The sequence below is a fragment of the Antedon bifida genome, chromosome 2 (genome assembly GCF_963402885.1).
Source record: "Antedon bifida chromosome 2, ecAntBifi1.1, whole genome shotgun sequence".
Taxonomy (NCBI): domain Eukaryota; kingdom Metazoa; phylum Echinodermata; class Crinoidea; order Comatulida; family Antedonidae; genus Antedon; species Antedon bifida.
Genome location: NC_136227.1, coordinates 12,896,879 through 12,916,982, shown reverse-complemented (window position 1 = coordinate 12,916,982; position 20,104 = coordinate 12,896,879). Strand labels below are relative to the sequence as shown.

The 20,104-nt window shown below is 33.6% G+C and overlaps 1 protein-coding gene across 1 annotated transcript in view; it reads left to right on the top strand.

Moving 5' to 3' along the window:
- The window catches only part of LOC144835448 (uncharacterized), a 257,525-nt gene that overhangs the window by 235,022 nt on the left and 2,399 nt on the right, over positions 1-20,104 (top strand). The window contains exons 12-21 of the mRNA XM_078690533.1: positions 7,163-7,348; positions 9,277-9,432; positions 9,512-9,793; positions 10,261-10,335; positions 10,853-11,069; positions 17,290-17,415; positions 18,175-18,324; positions 18,418-18,714; positions 19,212-19,535; positions 19,749-20,015. Coding sequence (XP_078546659.1) covers positions 7,163-7,348; positions 9,277-9,432; positions 9,512-9,793; positions 10,261-10,335; positions 10,853-11,069; positions 17,290-17,415; positions 18,175-18,324; positions 18,418-18,714; positions 19,212-19,535; positions 19,749-20,015 — 2,080 coding nt within the window. The remainder of the gene's footprint in view (positions 1-7,162; positions 7,349-9,276; positions 9,433-9,511; positions 9,794-10,260; positions 10,336-10,852; positions 11,070-17,289; positions 17,416-18,174; positions 18,325-18,417; positions 18,715-19,211; positions 19,536-19,748; positions 20,016-20,104) is intronic.

Below are 20,104 nucleotides of genomic sequence, written 5' to 3'. Positions count from 1 at the left end.
GCTCTGAAAGAGAAGGTGGTGACTCTAAGGTGGATAGCAACAAGTTTGTTATGAATATCTGGGACTTTGGAGGGCAACCGATCTACCATGTGATACAACGGGTAAATTATGAATTGAATATTCAGTGTACATTCCTTGTTTTTTAGGTTAAAGATGTCAGGACAAGTGTTTACTGTATATTAGTAATTAATCTATGTTTTTGGCCTTACTATATATAAAATCAGCACTGAAATAAAAGATGTTACTTTTAGCTATTTTTAATATTGACAATTATGTTATTTAATTAATTATGTTTTGTCAATGTTTACTAGATATTCATGGTATCTTATGCTGTTGTATGTGTGGTATTCAACATGAATGAAGGTCTTAATGCCCCAGCTAAAGTTCTGGATCCAACAACTGTAAGTACAGTTTTACAAACAATGTTTTATGTAATTGTTGAATAAATAAAATGTTTCCGTCATGTTATTCTTTACCTTATCTCAAACTGTAGAAATAGCAAATGCCTGATATATGATTATTTGTTTTACTAATATAATGGACGGGCACCATGATAAATTAAGTGTATACATGTTCTAGAAATGGATATGTGTATATGGCACGTCATTGTGGGAGTCTAACAACAAATACGCATAGTTTATATATTATAATATCTTGGATTTATAAAGCGTTTTATGTTGTGAAACCTATCTAAGCGCTGAAACTGAGGGAGAAAATTAAACCCAAACCGAAGTATGGGAATATGCCCTTGTAGGTAACCGGGTTCGGTGTAAATTGAACCCGTGTGAGCACCAGTTGTGGCTCGGTCATCCCGGACTCAAATACCTCCTACCCTACTAAAGAAACTGAAACTCATAAAGTGAATAGGTTCTTAAGTTAGGGGAGACAGAAAGTTTGTTTCCCTGTTGTACCTTGATTAATGTATTATATTTTCTTATGTATTTTTTAATAAATAATGGACGCATGAGCATGCTCGATCGTCGATGACCTGCTGCTGGTGGCACTCTTTATTTTTACCTCCCATAGCAAACAAACAGACTTAATTAGAAATAGCTCTATTTTAGCCCTAATAGTTTTTTAGTGGACCCTTTTCTAGCCTACTATGTATTTTAACTCAATGAATCAACAATGGAATGACTATTTCCCAGTTATATAAAATAGAGTTGATTAATAGTTACTGGCTATTAATTATTTGTTAATAGTCTATTGATAGGTTATTGGTAGCCCGTAGTATAGCTAGATAGATGTATACAACTGTGATATTCATAGATTTTTAATAGCTATTCTAGTCCATATCTATTTATTGTATAAAATAGATAGTTTATTAACAGTTACTGGCTATTATCAGTTTTGGTATGTCTATTAATAGGTTGCTGGTAGCCCTTTGTATAGATATTATAAGAACAATAGATAGATATATACAATTGTGTTACTCAAAGATTAAAAAGAGTGAAAAATCTATTTAATACTATTAGTGGGGGTTTTGAATTATGAGGTAAAACCTATTAGGAACTATCTAAAATCTGCCTCAAATCTACTTATTAGTAGGTACCTTTATAGGTAATAGAGCTATATCTATTAAGGCGATAACTTATAAGGCAAATAGATATAGAGCTATATCTACTAAGACTTTTAATTGGGGAAACGCTGAGGATTGCCAAACGTATTGTTCGGCAGTTGCAAAGAAATTAGTCTAAAAAACACATTTTTTGTACAAATTTGCCATTGTATTCTATTAATATAGATGCTATTATAATATAGATTTGTTAAACCTACCTGTATATTAATCAAAACATAAATGGTTTTCATATTTGTTGTTGTGTTATAGGGAGAAATGTATGAACATCAAATGACAAATCTTCAGTTCATTCTGTTTTGGATTCGTTCAGTTTTTGTAAACGTAAGAAAAGGACAGAAAAACAAGATAATGCTGATTGGTACACATTATGAGAGCCTTGGTAAAACTGAACAAGAAAGACAACAAAGGGTACATTATGTCATCACATTTTTTTTTCTTGTAATTGTAACCGATTTATTGGAAACAATATGTACTATGTAATAAGTTTTACATGCACAAACTATTATGTTATCAGGTGGGCGATTGTTCCATACGTCATGATATACACAAACTATTATGTAATCAGGTGGGCGATTGTTTCATACGTCATGACATACACAAACTATTATGTAATCAGGTGGGCAATTTTTTCATATATCATGACATACACAAACTATTATGTAATCAGGAGGGTGATTTTTTCATACATAATGACATGCACATACTATGTAATCAGGTGGGCAATGTGTCAATATTTTGAGATTATTAGAAATCATTATCCAGGATAATATGAAATTGGACCTAATGTCTTGGACATGGTTTCCAATGCATCTTGGAAGATGTTTGCTTTGTTCATTAGGAGGGTGTGATTAGAATGTTTACCTGTTGCATCTATAGACCCATAATAGAATATGTGTGGCATGAGGGGATTACCAAAAAATTAACATCTAAAATTGAATCTATACAAAAACGAGCCCTAAGTATCATTCGCTCATGACTCCGCTTTAGAAAGCTAAATTTCTCTCTCTCGAAGCAAAAGGAGATACCGTACATCTTTTAATAATAACCCACACTCTAATAGAAACAACCCCCCTTCTAATAGTAACCCACCTTATAAGTCAATCTATAATAATAACCCACTACTCTAATAGTAACCCATGGGGGTTACTATTAGAGTCACAAACACTATTGACAAAATGACACCAAAACAGCGGTGGCGCCAGGATCTTCCAGACGCGGGGGCTACATTCCCAGACGAGGAGGCTATGCGAGCGAAGCGAGCATCACTAGGCTGGGGTCCAGGGGGCCGCCAAGGGCCCCCGGTGGGGGTCCAGGGGGTGAAGCCGCCGGAAGCAATGCGTTTTAGCGTCATTTGAGGCTATTTTAATAAGATTTCGGGTAGCCACTTTTTTCATTTTTTATAATGCATAAATAAAATACTGCATGCAAAAACACGATGCGCGATGATGACTGTTTCAATCCATATTTTTCAATTTAAAAAATAAAAGTTCAAAATATGCCTATATTTATCGGGTAAATTGTAGATTAATATACGTAAAACGTAGGCTACCCACAGGCGAAGAGGTGTGCCTATATTGTTTATCACAGAGGCGTATGCTGGTTGCTGTCTGGGGTGCAAAAATTGTAAATGCGTGCCTTGGGCTGATCTGTAAGAACATTTTGAAAAATAGAGCTGCTTGTCCCCGGAAGTTGCAATTAATTTATATACTTATTAATGATACTATAAAACGACAACCGTGGTTGGGATGGAGCTAAGAAAATTTAGAAAAATAGAGTTGGAGGTCCCGGAAATTGGACTTATTATACTTCAAAACAAGAAACAAAATATAGTCCCTATCATGGTTGTGACTGAGCTAAGACATTTTTGAAAAATAGAGCTGTTAGGTCCTGGAAAATGCACTTATTGTTCTTCGAAATATGACCAGCTTTATGGTTGGGGCTGAGCTAAGAAAATGTTTAAAACTAGAGCTGCTGCATCTTATACTATGGAAACATCGGGCCTAGAGCCGTTTTGCCTTTATTTTAGAGGGGGAGGTGGGGTGCGTCCGCAAGCGTAGACCCTTTTCAGTCGGGGAAATCAGTTTATACCTCCCAAGTGTATGCGTGCGTACGTCCATCTGGACTTCCGAGTGGTGAGAAGTTCATTTCATACAGGACATTGAAAATTTAATAACTTAGCTATAATAAGATGTTGGCTAAGCGAAAAAGCATGTTTTTTTGTTTAGTAATGTATGAAATATATATTTTAAGTGCCCCACGGTTACTTGTAAATTAAAAAATTTGTGAACATACGAACAATTAACATAATTCGTTTTCCTGTAGTGTAGCGTACGTCGACACACAGTACACAACGTAGCCGTCGGTAAACTTCGCCTGGAAAGTAACTACAATACACATTTTGGTCCCTGGATGGAACATGATATCGGGCGACCCAACACTGAACGATTCGTACAAAGGGATACCGCCAGACAAGTGCGTACCTAGCTACTGTTTAATAGCTAGATCGCTGGCAATAATGAATGCATAGTGCATAATAGCCCTCCGATGTACTAATGGTCAATGGAACGTCGCGGTTTTCTAGGCGCTGAAGCTGCGAAAGTGAATGGGGGGGGGGGGGCCTAGGCTCCCCGACGAGGGGGTTAAAAGACAGAAAAATTTCGTTACAAAGCATAAAGAAGAAAACGAATCATGTAAAGTACCTTTTATCAGTTGAGAGACGAATTATAATTATTAAAATTAGAGCATTTATTCGAATTAACACCCGCTTTGAATAAAAGCCTCCCTCAAGTAAACGCCACCATTCCCTCCAATAGAACATCATGTGGAATACGCCCGCCACATGCATTTACACAATAATTGTATCACAACACATTACATTAACTACCATAATCTACAATTTCACTTTTTGATATTAATTGTGCTGTATTTTTTTTTACATCTAGGTGGTATTTATTTGATTATACATATTACCATATTATACCCCAAATAAATATGCCTCCCCTTCCCCTAAAAACCCTTTTGAACAATAAATGCCCGGTTAATCGGATACACATGGCAAGTTACTTCTAGCATTCTGAAAAGAACTGTTGAGCTTGACGTTTCTATCAAAATGTTCTTGGGGACAGCAATAACTATAGTACTTGAAATTGAAACAATTTAAAGTATCAGTTATTGCATAACATTACTGTCTAAGGATAAGTTATGTAGAGATATGTTTTTTGTTTGAAACATTAGTAATAGTATTTCTGTTCATCTTTTAACCACATTTTCTATTACAATGAATGTAAATATGTATATTTCGAACAATTTGATACCAAATTTAAGTTTCTACGACCAGTACTTACAGAGATATGAAGATGCCATGATATGTGGGTCAAAGGTCAGAAATGGCATTTCTGATAATTTTTGACTAAAATGTCCCATTAGATTGAATATGAAAGCATGCCTTCTGAACATTTTGAGACTAAAATTGACTTGCTGCGACGAGTGGTTGCCAAGATACAAGTATCTATTTATATTTGTTCATTTGACCCTGACCCCTTTTGTAACATTTTTAAAAATGTTCAACAAATAACAAAATGTTTATTTCAAACAATTTAAGACCAAATTCAAGTGTCTACAATCAGTAGTTACGGAGATACATACATGCCCTGGGGTGTGGGTCAACGGTCAGAAATGGCATTTCCGGTCATTTTTTACTAAAATGTCCCATTAGACTGAATATAAATGTATACCTTCTGATCAATTTGAAACAAAAATTACCTCGCTGTGACCAGTGGTTGTCGAGATTTAAGGACCTACTGGTGTTTAGTTTGATAACCTTTCACCCTGACCTTTTGACCTTTCACCACATTTTCAAAATGTAACCAAGCCAATAATGATTGTTTGACCATCCTAAACCAATTTCTGAAGTCAAATTCTCTGGACCTCAAAGTGCATACGAAAGTTGATCTAGCTAAGAGTATACAACCCATCACAGTTCACAATCAATATTTTTTCGATTTGTTTTCGGCCACAAGTAGCGACATAGCGACCAGGGACCACAAGACCATGTTCGCGGACTCTTGTCTCCATTACTTCGCAATATGCAATATAGGTGATAAGATAATATGATTTATAAAGCACACATATCCACAAAGTGCTCAAGACAAGACATGATCTAGCATAGTTATATAATTATATATTTTTATAAATAATTCATATCATCCATATGCTTAATTTTTTGGTTTTTATATAATATGTTTGTCTTGACGATGGTTATATTTTTATGTGTATTTTTCCCAAAAATTGTTATAATAGTAGCTTTGTAATATGTAATTCAATACTTTTAATATATTTTTCTTTGCTCGTACCATTTTTACGGTTTTTGTAATACAATATTTTCATTTTTTTATATACCAGAATAAATTAAAATAAATTAAAATACTATTATGTAATCAGGTTGGTGCATGACATGCACATACTACAGTACTGTACTATGCTGGCTCATTAATTGATTAAATTAACTTAATTTTAATTAGAAACACATTCAAAGATTAAAACAAGTACTTTTAAACAACATTTTTTATTTTCTTAATAAAATGTTTTACCATCAAAATCATACCATGACTTCCAAATGTTGCGATTTAAAAAGTGAAAGGCTACCCTCATGTGCAATTTTATTGGGATACCTAAACAGTTAGGCCTACAATAAAACGAAGGAAATTTCAAATATTCATTTAGAACACATTTTGAATTTGATTTTTGGTGATACAGTATATGCTAATATTATGCTCTTAAATCTGCCGGCTCTACATCTGCCGGCTCTAAATCCACTCTTTAATTCCAATTTGATGTTATTTATTTATTTAGGTAAAGGAAATAGAGAATATACTTTGGAAAGCCCTGGAAGGAAAACCATTTGAGGACATGGTGTATCAAGGAGAGCTCTTTACCATTGAAAACAGTGTCCCATTTGAAAAGAGCGGTGCTTCTAAAATCATCCTCCAAATACAAAAATTTGCCCAGATGATGATTCGAACTTTGCCAATCAAATGGCTGCAAATACTACAGGAAATACAACAGTTAAGAAAAGACAAACTATATCTACCAACTTCTGAGGTTAGAATAAATATATTTTTTTATTTTTCTTATTTTCAACTATTTGATCTGAAGTAATTGTCCTCAGTTTCGAGTAAGCAAAAAGTTGACACTAATAATTGATAATTGATGGTTTAATAATCAATGTTTAACATTCATTACATTCCTTATTTTGTAATCACATATTTAACCCTGTATTTCTGATTGTTGCATTGAATTGCATTAACTTAAGTAAATCAAACATGGTTCCCTACATTTTAAAGTGCATCAGATACAAGTTTGTTTATGATATTGTTACTTACACTAACAATTATAGAAATATTTCAAGTCTAACCCTTGAATGATAAAGAAATAAAGATAGCCATTTAGTATTATCTCTGATATAAATAAAGCATATAGACAACACAAGCTAAACATGTAGGTTAAACTTCCAAACAATGCAAATGATAGAAAAATCAACAGAAAAATAGTTTGTAATTAATCAACATTTTTTATGATATTTAGATTAATGATTTACTTGCTCGTTGTAAGAAAACTGATAGAAAACTGCTTCTTGAGTACTTGCATGACATCGGCGAAATTCTGTTCTACCCAGATGATAAGATCCTCAGAGAAAAAATTGTTATAGATTTGATGGCAGTAGTTGACAAGTTTAAAACAATCATCACAGTTATAGATCCCAACATTCAGGTTAGCACTTCTTTGAGTGGTGTCAAACATTGGTGAATATCAGTAGGTTTTAAACTTTGTGATAATTTTTTAATTAGTTATCCGCTTGGTATACCAAGCGGATAACTCCTTGTTATTGTATGAGATCAATATTTTTTTTCTGTATTATTCTTCTTTCCTTCCTTCCTTTTTGTGAGTCGTGTTCCTCTAAAATGTGTAAACATAACATTTCATAACTTTGACAACATATGGGCATTTACGTGAAGTTGTGCACCTCCTATTTTTGAATGACGTCATAGTTGCGCAACGTGACCTACGCGCAATTTTATGAATTTCAATGATTGATCATAGATTAAAAACCAAAAGTCATTTAGTATTGACACTTTGACAAAATTTAAGTCATATCAGGGGCAAACTTTCTACGGATTAAAAATGGCATGTTTCACAAGAAGTTACGCGCGCACACGCATTTAAAATTTCAAAATGCGCAAAATTATTTTCTGATCAACTTTTTACGCGTTTCTTGTCATTTTGAGCATGTCAAAAATTCCCACGGGCGCGCAATTTTTTACGCGCGCGGTACGCACGTAGCGTTAAAAACATATTTTTTTCTCTTGAATTATATTTTTCAAGCCTTTCCTAGTAATTTTGAAAACAATTTAGACCTTTTCCAGTTTAAATAACGCCATACGAACACGTTGAATTAGACAATTCGTGCGCGTTTTTTATGAAAAAGCTTAAAAAATCGTCAAAATTATGTCTTTTTTTAAACAGTCATAGTTTCTAAAGTAAACCGTTAACCGTTTATTTTTATTACAAAATCTAGAAGTTGATGAGTTGTAGATATCGGATCATGCATCAATAAGGCTAAAAAAACATTTTGACGTCATCGTATGGCCACACGAATGTAAAATATAGGATTTTTGTCTCTTTCGTTATTGCTCATCACATTCAATGGAGCGCATCACGCTTATCTGTATTCCTTTTTCTCCTACATTTATATATTGTGTAGCTCAATCAACTTTCTTTAGCATGAGATAAAAATATTTTAATTTTTATGACGTCATCATGCCTAAAAATTTTAATTACGTGGGTCATTAATTTCATCTTTACAGTAAATTTTAATCTGTAATAGCTCGTAAGAATAAAATGTGATAATCACGATTAAAACGTTTTCTGGAAGCTATTGGATTGTAGATACGAATTCATGTAAACATTTTGCCAATCGGATGTTGTGACGTCATCATATGGCCAGTTGAATAAAAAAAGTCGTATTTTCATATTTTGCGTAATAGTTCATCACATTTAAAAGGGTGCGCATCTATATTTTAGGTATTCAAATTTCTTCTACACGTTAATATGTTGTTCCTGAGATAATTTCCTTCTGAAATTGCTATTTAAGTGTTTCATTTTGATACCGTCGCCATGTTAAAAATTGGAATAAATGGCGGGTCCCGTAATTTCACCTATTCTACACTGTATGTAATATGTATACAGCTTATACTGTTTGCATGTATATACTATATGACACAAAATTGACAGAATTCAGCACTAACAGCATATCATATTCTTCAGTTCTTGTCATAATGCCATAATCTTTATCTGTGTGCAATATTCCAACGTATGACGTGCACGTGGCGTTTGTCGTGGTGCGGATAACTAACTCGTCAAAGTGACGAGTTTCATGTCTAGTTTTTTTTAATGTGATGAATTTAGCTGTAAAAATGTCAACTAGAGAACAAAGCTTTCACCTTATTATTTCTATTATATTCTAATACTAAAAAATATGCTTGCAAACAGATTATTGTTGAACCTCTATTGGGGAAGATTAAAAAAACTGCCTGCTTAATAGAGGTTTAGCCATAGTGTTGATATGCCCCTCAAATAACCAGAAGAATTACTTTCTTGCATGACAAATTACACTTTTGTGGTGCTTTTATATTTTTTAGCAATCTCTGAAACAATTGTGGAGAAATTTAAACGAGGGTAAATTAGATGAAAGTCTGTTACGGCATATGTGGAAGGATGAGTCAGATGAGATGATTATCTTCTTTGTGTCTCTAATGCAAACCTTTGGGTTAATGTGTGAAAAAAAGACTAAAAAGGTATTTAATTTTTTTATTGTCTATTTCTGCAAGCATAATAGTATTTTCCATCTACTACATGTTTGTTTGTTTTTTATAGGATGCTAGACAAACGTTCTATGTTCTTTCACGCCTAAAGCCCCAACGTGATGATACAAAGGCTGCTATTTATGAAGAGAAGCGTGCTATTTCTCTCTTTCATGACTTTGATGGCTACCTACCAGATGATCTCTTTCAACGTGTTGCAACTAAATTTATCGAGGAATTTCAAATGAAAGATGTTGAACCTACATTGTCTTATGAGCATGTAGAACTGAATGTTGATGGCCATCATCTTGTCATTCTTAACGTAGCTACCATCAACAATTGCCGTTTGTTGCAGGTAGACTTGATAAATTGATAATACGTATTGGTCAGGATGCTATATTACTGTCACTAAAACTGAGAAACCAAATATCATCCCAGGAACAAAATTCTAAAACTCTAATAGAAACATCATTAGTTTCAGATTTTCTGTTTAAATATCTATTTAAGATATAACATAGAAGGAGACTAAAATAAAGAGCAAATGCTAATACAACCTTTTGGCCACCTGAATAAAAATTAATACAAATTATAAATAATATACACTGAGCATGACAGGACAGACAAACAAAAAACATAGAATATCCATAACAAATATAGCTACATTAAAATGTGTTTTTTATACAGTTTATTTAACTATTATTTTCATCTTGTGTTGTTATATTATCATATTGTAAGGCTTATAGTAATTGCTTTAATGAATGAAAACATAAATGAAAATAAAACAACTACAACTCAACTATTACATTCATTTTTATATTGCAGACAACAATAGTTAGAACGAATATCATGAATGCTGTTAGCAAAGATGATGATCCAAAACCTAGCATCTGTAAGAAGGTAAGCTAGTTTACAAGACATTTTTATGAGTTATGTGTAGAGTATATTGCATAAGAACGATTGGCTGTCCTATTTAATGAGGCTAGAATTACTAAAAAAATTGTTGAGCCTTCTTGTACACCATTTAAAAATTTATAAACATGATCAAAAAATTATTATATGGTAATAATTACTTTATTTAAAACACGAAACACTTGAGGCTGTGAAATAAAAATATACAAATAAATATGTCACTTTTTTGTGTTCTATAAAAAAATGAATAGGCTTATTTGTTGCTTAATTTTAAAACTAAATTTTTTCTGATAATGGAAAAGCAAATTTTGAAAATTACAGTTAAGTACACATTTTAAAAAAATTTATTTTGAGGATCCCCAAGTTGTTGTACTGTACTTTTACAAGTGGAATAATTTATTTTGTTTGAATATTTTTAGGCCTCTTCTGAAACAAGCTTTCAAGTTATTTGCTCTATTTAGCAATTTTCATTTTCATCATCAAATTAAACTATTCTATTTTCTAGGTACTTACTTTCCTTGAAAAAGAATTGCATGTTTTGAGTGAGAAGAGTGCACATGGTTTTGAAGTAAAGATGTACATTCCTTGTGTGTGTGCTTCAAAAGGTGAACCTACTCATATGCATGTTGTACGCAAGTTTAACCAAGATGTGTTGCCATGTGGAAGCAGAGGAATGGAAGTGAAACGTTACTGTAAACTGTTTGGAGACAATGTACTAAAAGGTAGATAATTTGTGTCTGTATTATCAATCATGTATAAGTGTCTCATTGTTTAAAAAAAATAGGATGAAGTAGAAGTATAGGAAAATAAAAAGGCCTCTTTACTTCAATCCAGATATGAGGTTGAAATTGAACAATTATATTTGCATCATTCATGTAAAAATGTGATTGCATCCTGACGCTGTCTTTGACAAGACTGTATAACCTCCTGAATGAAACCAAGGGTGTAAACATCACTGAGTTTACTTCTAAGTCTTATTCTTAAGCAAACTATCATTCAATCCTCCAATAGTTGCCCTCTTAAATTAGTTCATACTCACCAATAGTTGGCTAACTAATGATCAACCCACCAATAGTTGACCTAACCTTAAATTAGTTCATACTCACCTAGGGTAGGAAGGAGGGGTTACCGTGCACCCCCATGATGTATTTTTTTAATGTACATTTTTGTAATCCTGAATATATACAATTAACATTTTTTGATGTTCCCAAGACGAAATATTGTCCCATGGGGTTTTTTGGGGGCCATTTTGGTGGCCATCTTGGATTTATCAAAATCCTAAATATAGACGGTACTTGACAAAGAGTGATCATAGAGGTCTGATTTTGGTCTTAAATTGTTCAGAATATGCACATTTCTATGTACTATAATGAAAAGTTTTCGTTCAAAATGGCCGGAAATGCCACTTTTGACCTTTGACCTTGTTTTTACATAAGGGTCATATCTCGGTAACCCCTGGTCATAAAGATTTTATTTTTGTCATAAATTATTCAGAATATCCATATTTATATTAGCTTTAATGAAACATATTTTTAAAATTTGGCGGGAAATATCACTTTTGACCTTTGACATTATTGCACGACGATTTTCACAATAATTTTGACTATTTTTGTATTCGTTCTATATCTTGACAACCAGTGGTCATAGAGGTTTGATTTTGGTCTTAATTTGTTCAGAATATGCACATTTCTATGTACTATAATGAAAAGTTTTCGTTCAAAATGGCCGGAAATGCCACTTTTTGACCTTTGACCTTGTTTTTACATAAGGGTCATATCTCGGTAACCACTGGTCATAAAGATTTTATTTTTGTCATAAATTGTTCAAAATATCCATATTTATATAAGCTTTAATGAAACATATTTTTGAAATTTGGCAGGAAATATCACTTTTGACCTTTGACATTATTGCATGACGATTTTCACAATAATTTAGACTGTTTTTGTATTCGCTCTATATCTTGACAACCAGTGGTCATATAGGTATGATTTTGGTCTTATATTGTTCAGAATATGCACTTTCCTATGTACTATAATAAAACATTTTCATACAAAATGGCCAGAAATACAACTTTTGACCTTTGACCTTGTTTTCACCTGAGGGTCATATCTCGGTAACCCTTGGTTATAAAGAATTTATTTTTATCTTAAATTGTTAAAATCATACATGTTTCTATCCACTCTAATGAATATTTATTTCAAGAAATGGTCATAAATTTTAGTATTGTCACATTTAATCCTTGACCTCAATTTTAATATAAAGTTTGCGGTACACCACGTATATTAGTTCTGATAAGAACTGTTGAGTTTCTTGACGTTTCGATCAATATGCTTTGATCATCCTCAGGAGTGAGGACCTCAATTTTCACAAAATTCTTATATAGTAAGAATTTTTTTGTTTTTAAAATAAAACTGTATAATGAAGGTGTACATAAATTACTCATTTAAAACCCATTGAACACTGTCCTGTCACCATTCCCATGGTTCATACCAGTGTAAAACGGACCTAGGGTGACCACATGCTTCTTTTAAACATCAGGAAATTTCCAAATAAGAGGACGTGCCTTCATTTAACCCTCCAGGGTCAAATGTATAGAGGACATATTCCTGGCCAACTTCATGATATACAAATTTATGTTTATGTCAGGCCTCGTCAGACTGAGATTCTGACTGCCGTAAAACGTTTAGAAGCCTGCACTGCTGAGAGTAAGACATGGATGGGCTTAAACTTCCTCAAGCTTAATGATGAAAAGACCGAGGCGATCATATTTGGAGTGGAGTTGCGTTCAATTTAAGATCCTGCTGCTGGTGTTCAGATGCCTAAATAGTTGCGCTCCTCAATACCTCTCAGAATTATTGACAATCAAGGAGAGAAAGCGAGAACTAAGATCTAGTAATCAGGTGCTACTGGATATTCCGAGGCGCAAACATAGTTGGGGAGATCGGACTTTCAGTATTGCTGGACATAGGTTCTGGAACCACCTACCTTTGAACATTAAACAAACATCATTATTGAGCACCTTTAAGTCACTATTCAAAACTCACATTTTCTGATATAGTAAGGGGATACACCTTCATCGCTAACCAGAGATCGGTCTAATTGAACCCCGGTCAGCACCAGTTGTGTCTCAGTCATCCCGGACTCAGACTCCTCCTGCCCTACTAAATTAGATCTAAAACAATCTAGGTGGCATGGTAAAGGAGAAAAAGGGGATTAATATGCTTTATTAAACAAATAAGTCTTAAAAAGCCTCTTAAAAAGAGCCACCGACTGTGCATCTTTAATGTAGTTTGGAAGAGAATTCCAAAGCATAGGAGCTGCATAAGATAATGCACGGTGACCATATGAGATGGTCTTCACTTTAGCAGGAACAAGACGATTCTGAGAATTGGAACGAAGATTGCGACATAATGATTGTGGAGTGAGAACATTGTCGATGTACCTCAGTGCAAGGGCATGAAGAGATTTATATGTGAGTAGCAATATCTTGAAGTTGACACGCTCCTTTACCGGAAGCCAGTGCAGTTCATGCAAGATACACACACACACTAGACGAGCAGCACTATTTTGTAACATCTGTAACTTCCTAAGTAGAGTCTTGGGCAGTGTGACATGAATACTGTTACAGTAGTCCAGACGTGATGATATAAAGGCATGCATAAGTCGTGTAGTTGTTTCCCTATCCAGAAACCTACGAATTTGACCAATCTTCCTAATCCCAACCATAGCAGAATGACATGTTAGCATCCATCCGCAAGTGGGAATCCATGTAAACCCCAAGATTTCGAACTTCTGGGGATGGTTTAAGTTCTATACAGAAGATGGTTGCAATGGCAGAGATTTTCGGAATTGTGATGTAATATGAATAAGCTCTGTCTTCTGTATGTTAAGTTGCAGATGATTGAATGACCATGTGTGTATGTCTTTCAAACATGCAGAGATTTTAGACATTGTATTATGAAGATTACAGGGTGAAAAATCCAAATACAGCTGCTGTGTATCGTCAACATAGAGCATGCAGTTTAGACCATGTGCATTTATTAATGATTCTAGTGAAGTGGTGTATAAGGTAAAAAAAAGGGGTCCAATAACGGATCCTTGAGGAACGCCGCATGACAAACTGAGTGATGATGAAATGGAACGCACTTTAATGGCATATGTGCGAGAAACTAAATACGACTCAATCCAAGTGAGGACCTTGCCAGAGATACCATACATTGATTTGAGACAATGAAGTAGAAAAGAATGGTTGACAGTATCAAAAGCAGCAGAATTCCAATAGAACTAAAAGAACTTCGTGACCAGTATCAATGGCCCAAATCAAATCATTGTGCACACGGACTAGTGCTGTTTCAGTACTGTGGTTGGCCCTGTATGCACTATTCCAGCAGTTTCCGATAAGTTTATTTTCTGCAAGGTAATTCTGAAGCTGTATGCTTGCAATTCTTTCAAGCACCTTGGAAAGAAAGGAAATGTTTAAGATCGGCCGGTAGTTAGCAAGTATATTGTGATCCAGCTTAGGTTTTTTAATTATATGAGTGATGATGGCATGCTCTAAGTGTGATGGCAATTTACCTGTTGAAAATGAGGTTTTTATAATGGATGTTATACACATTATGAGCTCATTTATGTGGGTTTTCAGCAAGGATGTAGGAAGAGGATCAAGGTCACATGATCGTGTGCGAGATGCCATGATTACTTCCAATATGTTCTCTGATGTTAAAACATCCCAGTTTTCCAGACTTGAAGTAGCTGGTGATTGCACTGCAGGTTCCGGAGGTAAATCGACACTTGAACTGACAAAGATATGGTCGTTGACCTTCTGAATTTTATCTCTAAAAAAATCAGCAAACTCTTCAGTGAGGGCATCTGGTTCAGCATATGAAGGCAAAACCATCACCTGGATCTGTAAGTTCGTTGACGAGATGAAAAAGGTTACGCTGATCGCATTTCTGAAAACGAGTAGTGTGATACTGTTTCTTTGCTTCAGTAAGGTGTAATGAGTAGTCACGACAGGAACGATGATAAGACTGTTTATCAGTACTGCTATTTGACTTCTTCCACTTTCTCTCTGCAATACGCTTTAGACGTTTCTCGCTCCGAAGTTGGTCGTTGTACCATGGGGCATGAGGACGTAAAGTGATTTTACGGTCAACCACAGGCGCATGTTTGTCAAGAAGATTTCCAAGAAGAGAATTGTATTGTTGGACTAGGGTGTTTAGGCATTTAGAAGGATTTAGTAACAGTGATGATGAACGGATTGATTTCCTTAAGTTTGCGCTGCTGTCTGTGCACAACAATAGAAGGTTGACGACTCAGGTTGACCAAAGCAGTTAAAGCCATATGATAGCAGTCGAGAGCCGATACAAAATTACTGGAAAGTGCTTACATAGGAAAGTGCATATATTAAACAATATAAGACCAAAATCAAACCTCTATGACCACTGGTTGTCAAGACATAGAACGAATATAAAAATAGTGTAAATTATTGTGAAAATCGTCGTGCAATAATGTCAAAGGTCAAAAGTGATATTTCCCGCCAAATTTAAAAAATATGTTTCATTAAAGCTTATATAAATATGGATATTCTGAACAAAAATAGAATCTTTATGACCAAGGGTTACCGAGATATGACCCTCAGGTGAAAACAAGGTCAAAGGTCAAAAAGTGGCATTTCCGGCCATTTTGAACGAAAACTTTTCATTATAGTACATAGAAATGTGCATATTCTGAACAAATTAAGACCAAAATCAAACCTCTATGACCACTGGTTGTCAAGATATAGAACGAATACAAAAATAGTCAAAATTATTGTGAAAATCGTCGTGTAATAATGTCAAAGGTCAAAAGTGATATTTCCCGCCAAATTTCAAAAATATTTTTTATTAAAGCTAATATAAATATGGATATTCTGAACAATTTATGACAAAAATAAAATCTTTATGACCAGGGGTTACCGAGATATGACCCTTATGTAAAAACAAGGTCAAAGGTCAAAAGTGGCATTTCCGGCCATTTTGAACGAAAACTTTTCATTATAGTACATAGAAATGTGCATATTCTGAACAATTTAAGACCAAAATCAGGCCTCTATGATCACTCTTTGTCAAGTACCGTCTATATTTAGGATTTTGATAAATCCAAGATGGCCACCAAAATGGCCCCCAAAAAACCCCATGGGACAATATTTCGTCTTGGGAACATCAAAAAATGTTAATTGTATATATTCAGGATTACAAAAATGTACATTAAAAAAATACATCATGGGGGTGCACGGTAACCCCTCCTTCCTACTAGACTAATGTTCAATCCACCAATAGTTGACCTAACCTTAAATTAGTTCATACTCACCAATAGTTGGCTAACTAATGATCAACCCACCAATAGTTGACCTAACCTTAAATTAGTTCATACTCACCAATAGTTGGGTAACTAATGTTCAATCCACCAGTAGTTGGCCTAACCGTAAATTAGTTCATACTCACCAATAGTTGGCTAACTAATGATCAACCTACCAATAGTTGATCTAACCTTAAATAAGTTCATACTCACCAATAGTTGGCTAACTAATGATCAACCCACCAATAGTTGACCTAACCTTAAATTAGTTCATACTCACCAATAGTTGGCTAGTTAATGTTCAAACCACCAATAGTTGATCTAACCTTAAATTAACTATTTAATGTTTAAATCTACCAGTTGTATATCTAACATGAATATTAATTGTGTATATTGTTGCATTATAAAGAGTTACATAAAGATTATAATCTTTTAACAATTATATACAAACCATAAATGACTGAAAACACCTTTTAGATGATATGATTTAATAAATCATCATTAGAAATAAAAAATGTAATAATTACAATATTATCAAATATTATTGTAGATGATTTTTTTTAAATGTACATTTAAAAATGTTTGTTATTAATTTATATTTAGCTTTTAAATTGAGAGCTCGTACAAAGCAAAGCATGGTTGTAGACAGTGATGCACAAACTTCTACTTCAAGACTTACTTTTACTCGTAGCGTAAAGACATTCTTTTCCCTCAAGAAAGATAACAAAGGTACAGCTGATGGTAGAGATTTATTCCTGACTAAATACCAATCTGGTGCATTTATTTTAAATAACTACTACATTAAAATTAAGTGTTTTATTTATAATTAATATATCGTGATTGGGACCTTACCAAGAAATTAGCAACTCACGAACATCAGTATTGTTGTGATCGATGCCAGTAGAAGGTTTGTGATTCTAAAAATAATAAAAGATATAGAAACACTAATTTAGTTTACTATTACATTAGAACTTAGATGTACCTACGGCAGAAAATAATACAGCATCTTGCCTAGGCATAGATTTGTTTTAAAAAAACACGCCATCTACATTTCTACGCTTTATATTTGACCTTTTTAATACAAAAGAGATCATAATTTAATTTAAGATATATTAGGTCTACTAGGCTAGAATATAACTTTTAACTAAAACGGTGTCTGCAATATCAACAAATGAAAACGTCAAGAAAATGGTAAATCACAACAAATTCTGCACACTAAAATAACGGCATATACAGTATTAGATCTAAAAGAAGCTCTGTCTACACTATCACATTAGTTTGACAAAAAAAGTGTGCTGTGACCTAATATGGTAGTGATATGATCATTATTATGTCCATATATGTGCAAATCACAATTTTTTTGTCACATAAAGTTTAATTAGACAGAATAATAATACACAAAATGAAAATACAAAACAAGCAAATGTACATTTTGGTTTAACTTTATCACTATTTTAAAACTGTGTTGTTTTTTTTTTGTCGTTTTAGCTTCTCCCTCAAAGGAAGCTGGTAGACAGAAGGACATAGATCCAGAATCTGATACTGACGATACCGATACCGTTGCTAAGGCTCATAAAACATCAAAAGTTAAAGGATCTAGTAAACTAAGGAAGATGTCAGATGTCAAGGATAACAATGGTATCAATTAGGATAAAATAATGATTATGTTTAACCTACTTTTTTAATAGGATTAAAAACACAATTGATTCATAATTTTGCTTTTTGATACAGACTATGTGGATGACCTAACTATTGACAAAGTGTCCAGAGAGATGGATCTTTCCTGCAGACGATTTGGTGTTCGTTTGGGGCTTACATGGTCTAAGGTGAATACTATATTTGATAATGAAAAGCAGGCAGATAAAGCTACAGCAAGGATGCTGAAACGTTGGAGGAGCAACATTGGTAGTGACCTTAATCAGCAACAAGTATTATTCACTGCACTAAGACAACATGGCCGTAATGATCTTGCTAAGCAGTTTGAGAAATACATTAAGGATGAACTGCCACAGATTATCAAACATTCAGGTATATTGCATTCATATGTATAGCCTGAATGCTGGCATCATTACTTTTTCATCATTTTCAGAAATCATGAATAATTCATGAAGTTGATTATGCCATTAATTGGGATATTTTAAGGGCTTCTAAAGCATTGACATATACTAATGGTTTTTGCAAGCTAGCTGTTTGTCTGAATGGTATAGACTTCAGTCTATGAAAGCTTGAAGCCCTGGGTTTGAAACATATCAACATCATTGGTGGGTTTTTTTTCAATAGTTTAGAGAGATTATTTAATCATGTATGCTATATTTAGTTATCTTGTAATTCTTTATCATAGAAAATAATTAGTAATTGGCTCATGGATTATTATGATTTAAAAAATTATTTTTGACTGGCATTATAATAGAATGTTTACTAATGATTTATTTTTTGTAATAAAACAAAATGCTTTTTTATGATATAATTGAATACATTTTATTATTTTTATCAAAGCATTCTCTTTCTCTCTCATTATTTTACAGTTTGTATTGATGATCAAGATCTGCTATTCATCTGTGACAATTTAGGTCAAAATTGGAGAAGATTAGCAGTGCGCCTTGGACTCAAATGGGAAAACTTTAGTAAAATTACAGGCGAAAACAAACATGTAGAAGATGCCATGATGGAAGTTTTGGTGCAATGGAAAAATAGCTGGCAACATGCAGAAGCACATCAACTACCTACAATGATCAAGGCTTTAAAACAACAAGGACGTGTTGATTTAGCTGATAGCCTGTGTAAAAGAAAGGAATACAAAGATGATGTCAGTTTTGAAGTTCCAATGTTTACAGACCAATCAGGACAAGGTGGGTATTTGCTTACTATTCTTTATATGTTTTTATATTTAAAAATGATTTTTTTTTAGAATTTTAGAGCTAAAGCTAATTTTGTTTTTAAGTAAGATTGTTATTTGTTTATTATTAATTACATATTTCAGGAATGTTACTTGATTTCAGCACCTCAATATTAATAGAAAAACAACCAAAATGTGTTTTATATAATAAATTAAAATTTTACAGGATGCTTAACAGACTTGGACTTCCTGATAATTTCTGAGAAGACGACAGATTGGAATAACTTCTGTAGGAATCTTGGTATTGCTGATGTTGAACTATCACAAACTGAGAGGAGGTTTTCAGCTCTGACTGTAGAAGCAACTATGGAATCACTGGTGCAATGGCGATGTAAGCAAGGAACAGATGTGAACCAACGAGAGGAAGTAGTAAAAGCCTTGAGAGCAGTTGAGAGAATGGATATTGTAGAATTACTAAAGCAATCAGGACAAGGTGGGTATCTTTATTTAACATTTTTACAGAAAATACATTTTATGCAGTCTCAAAAAGATTTTTTAAGAATTTAATTTTGCTAATTATAC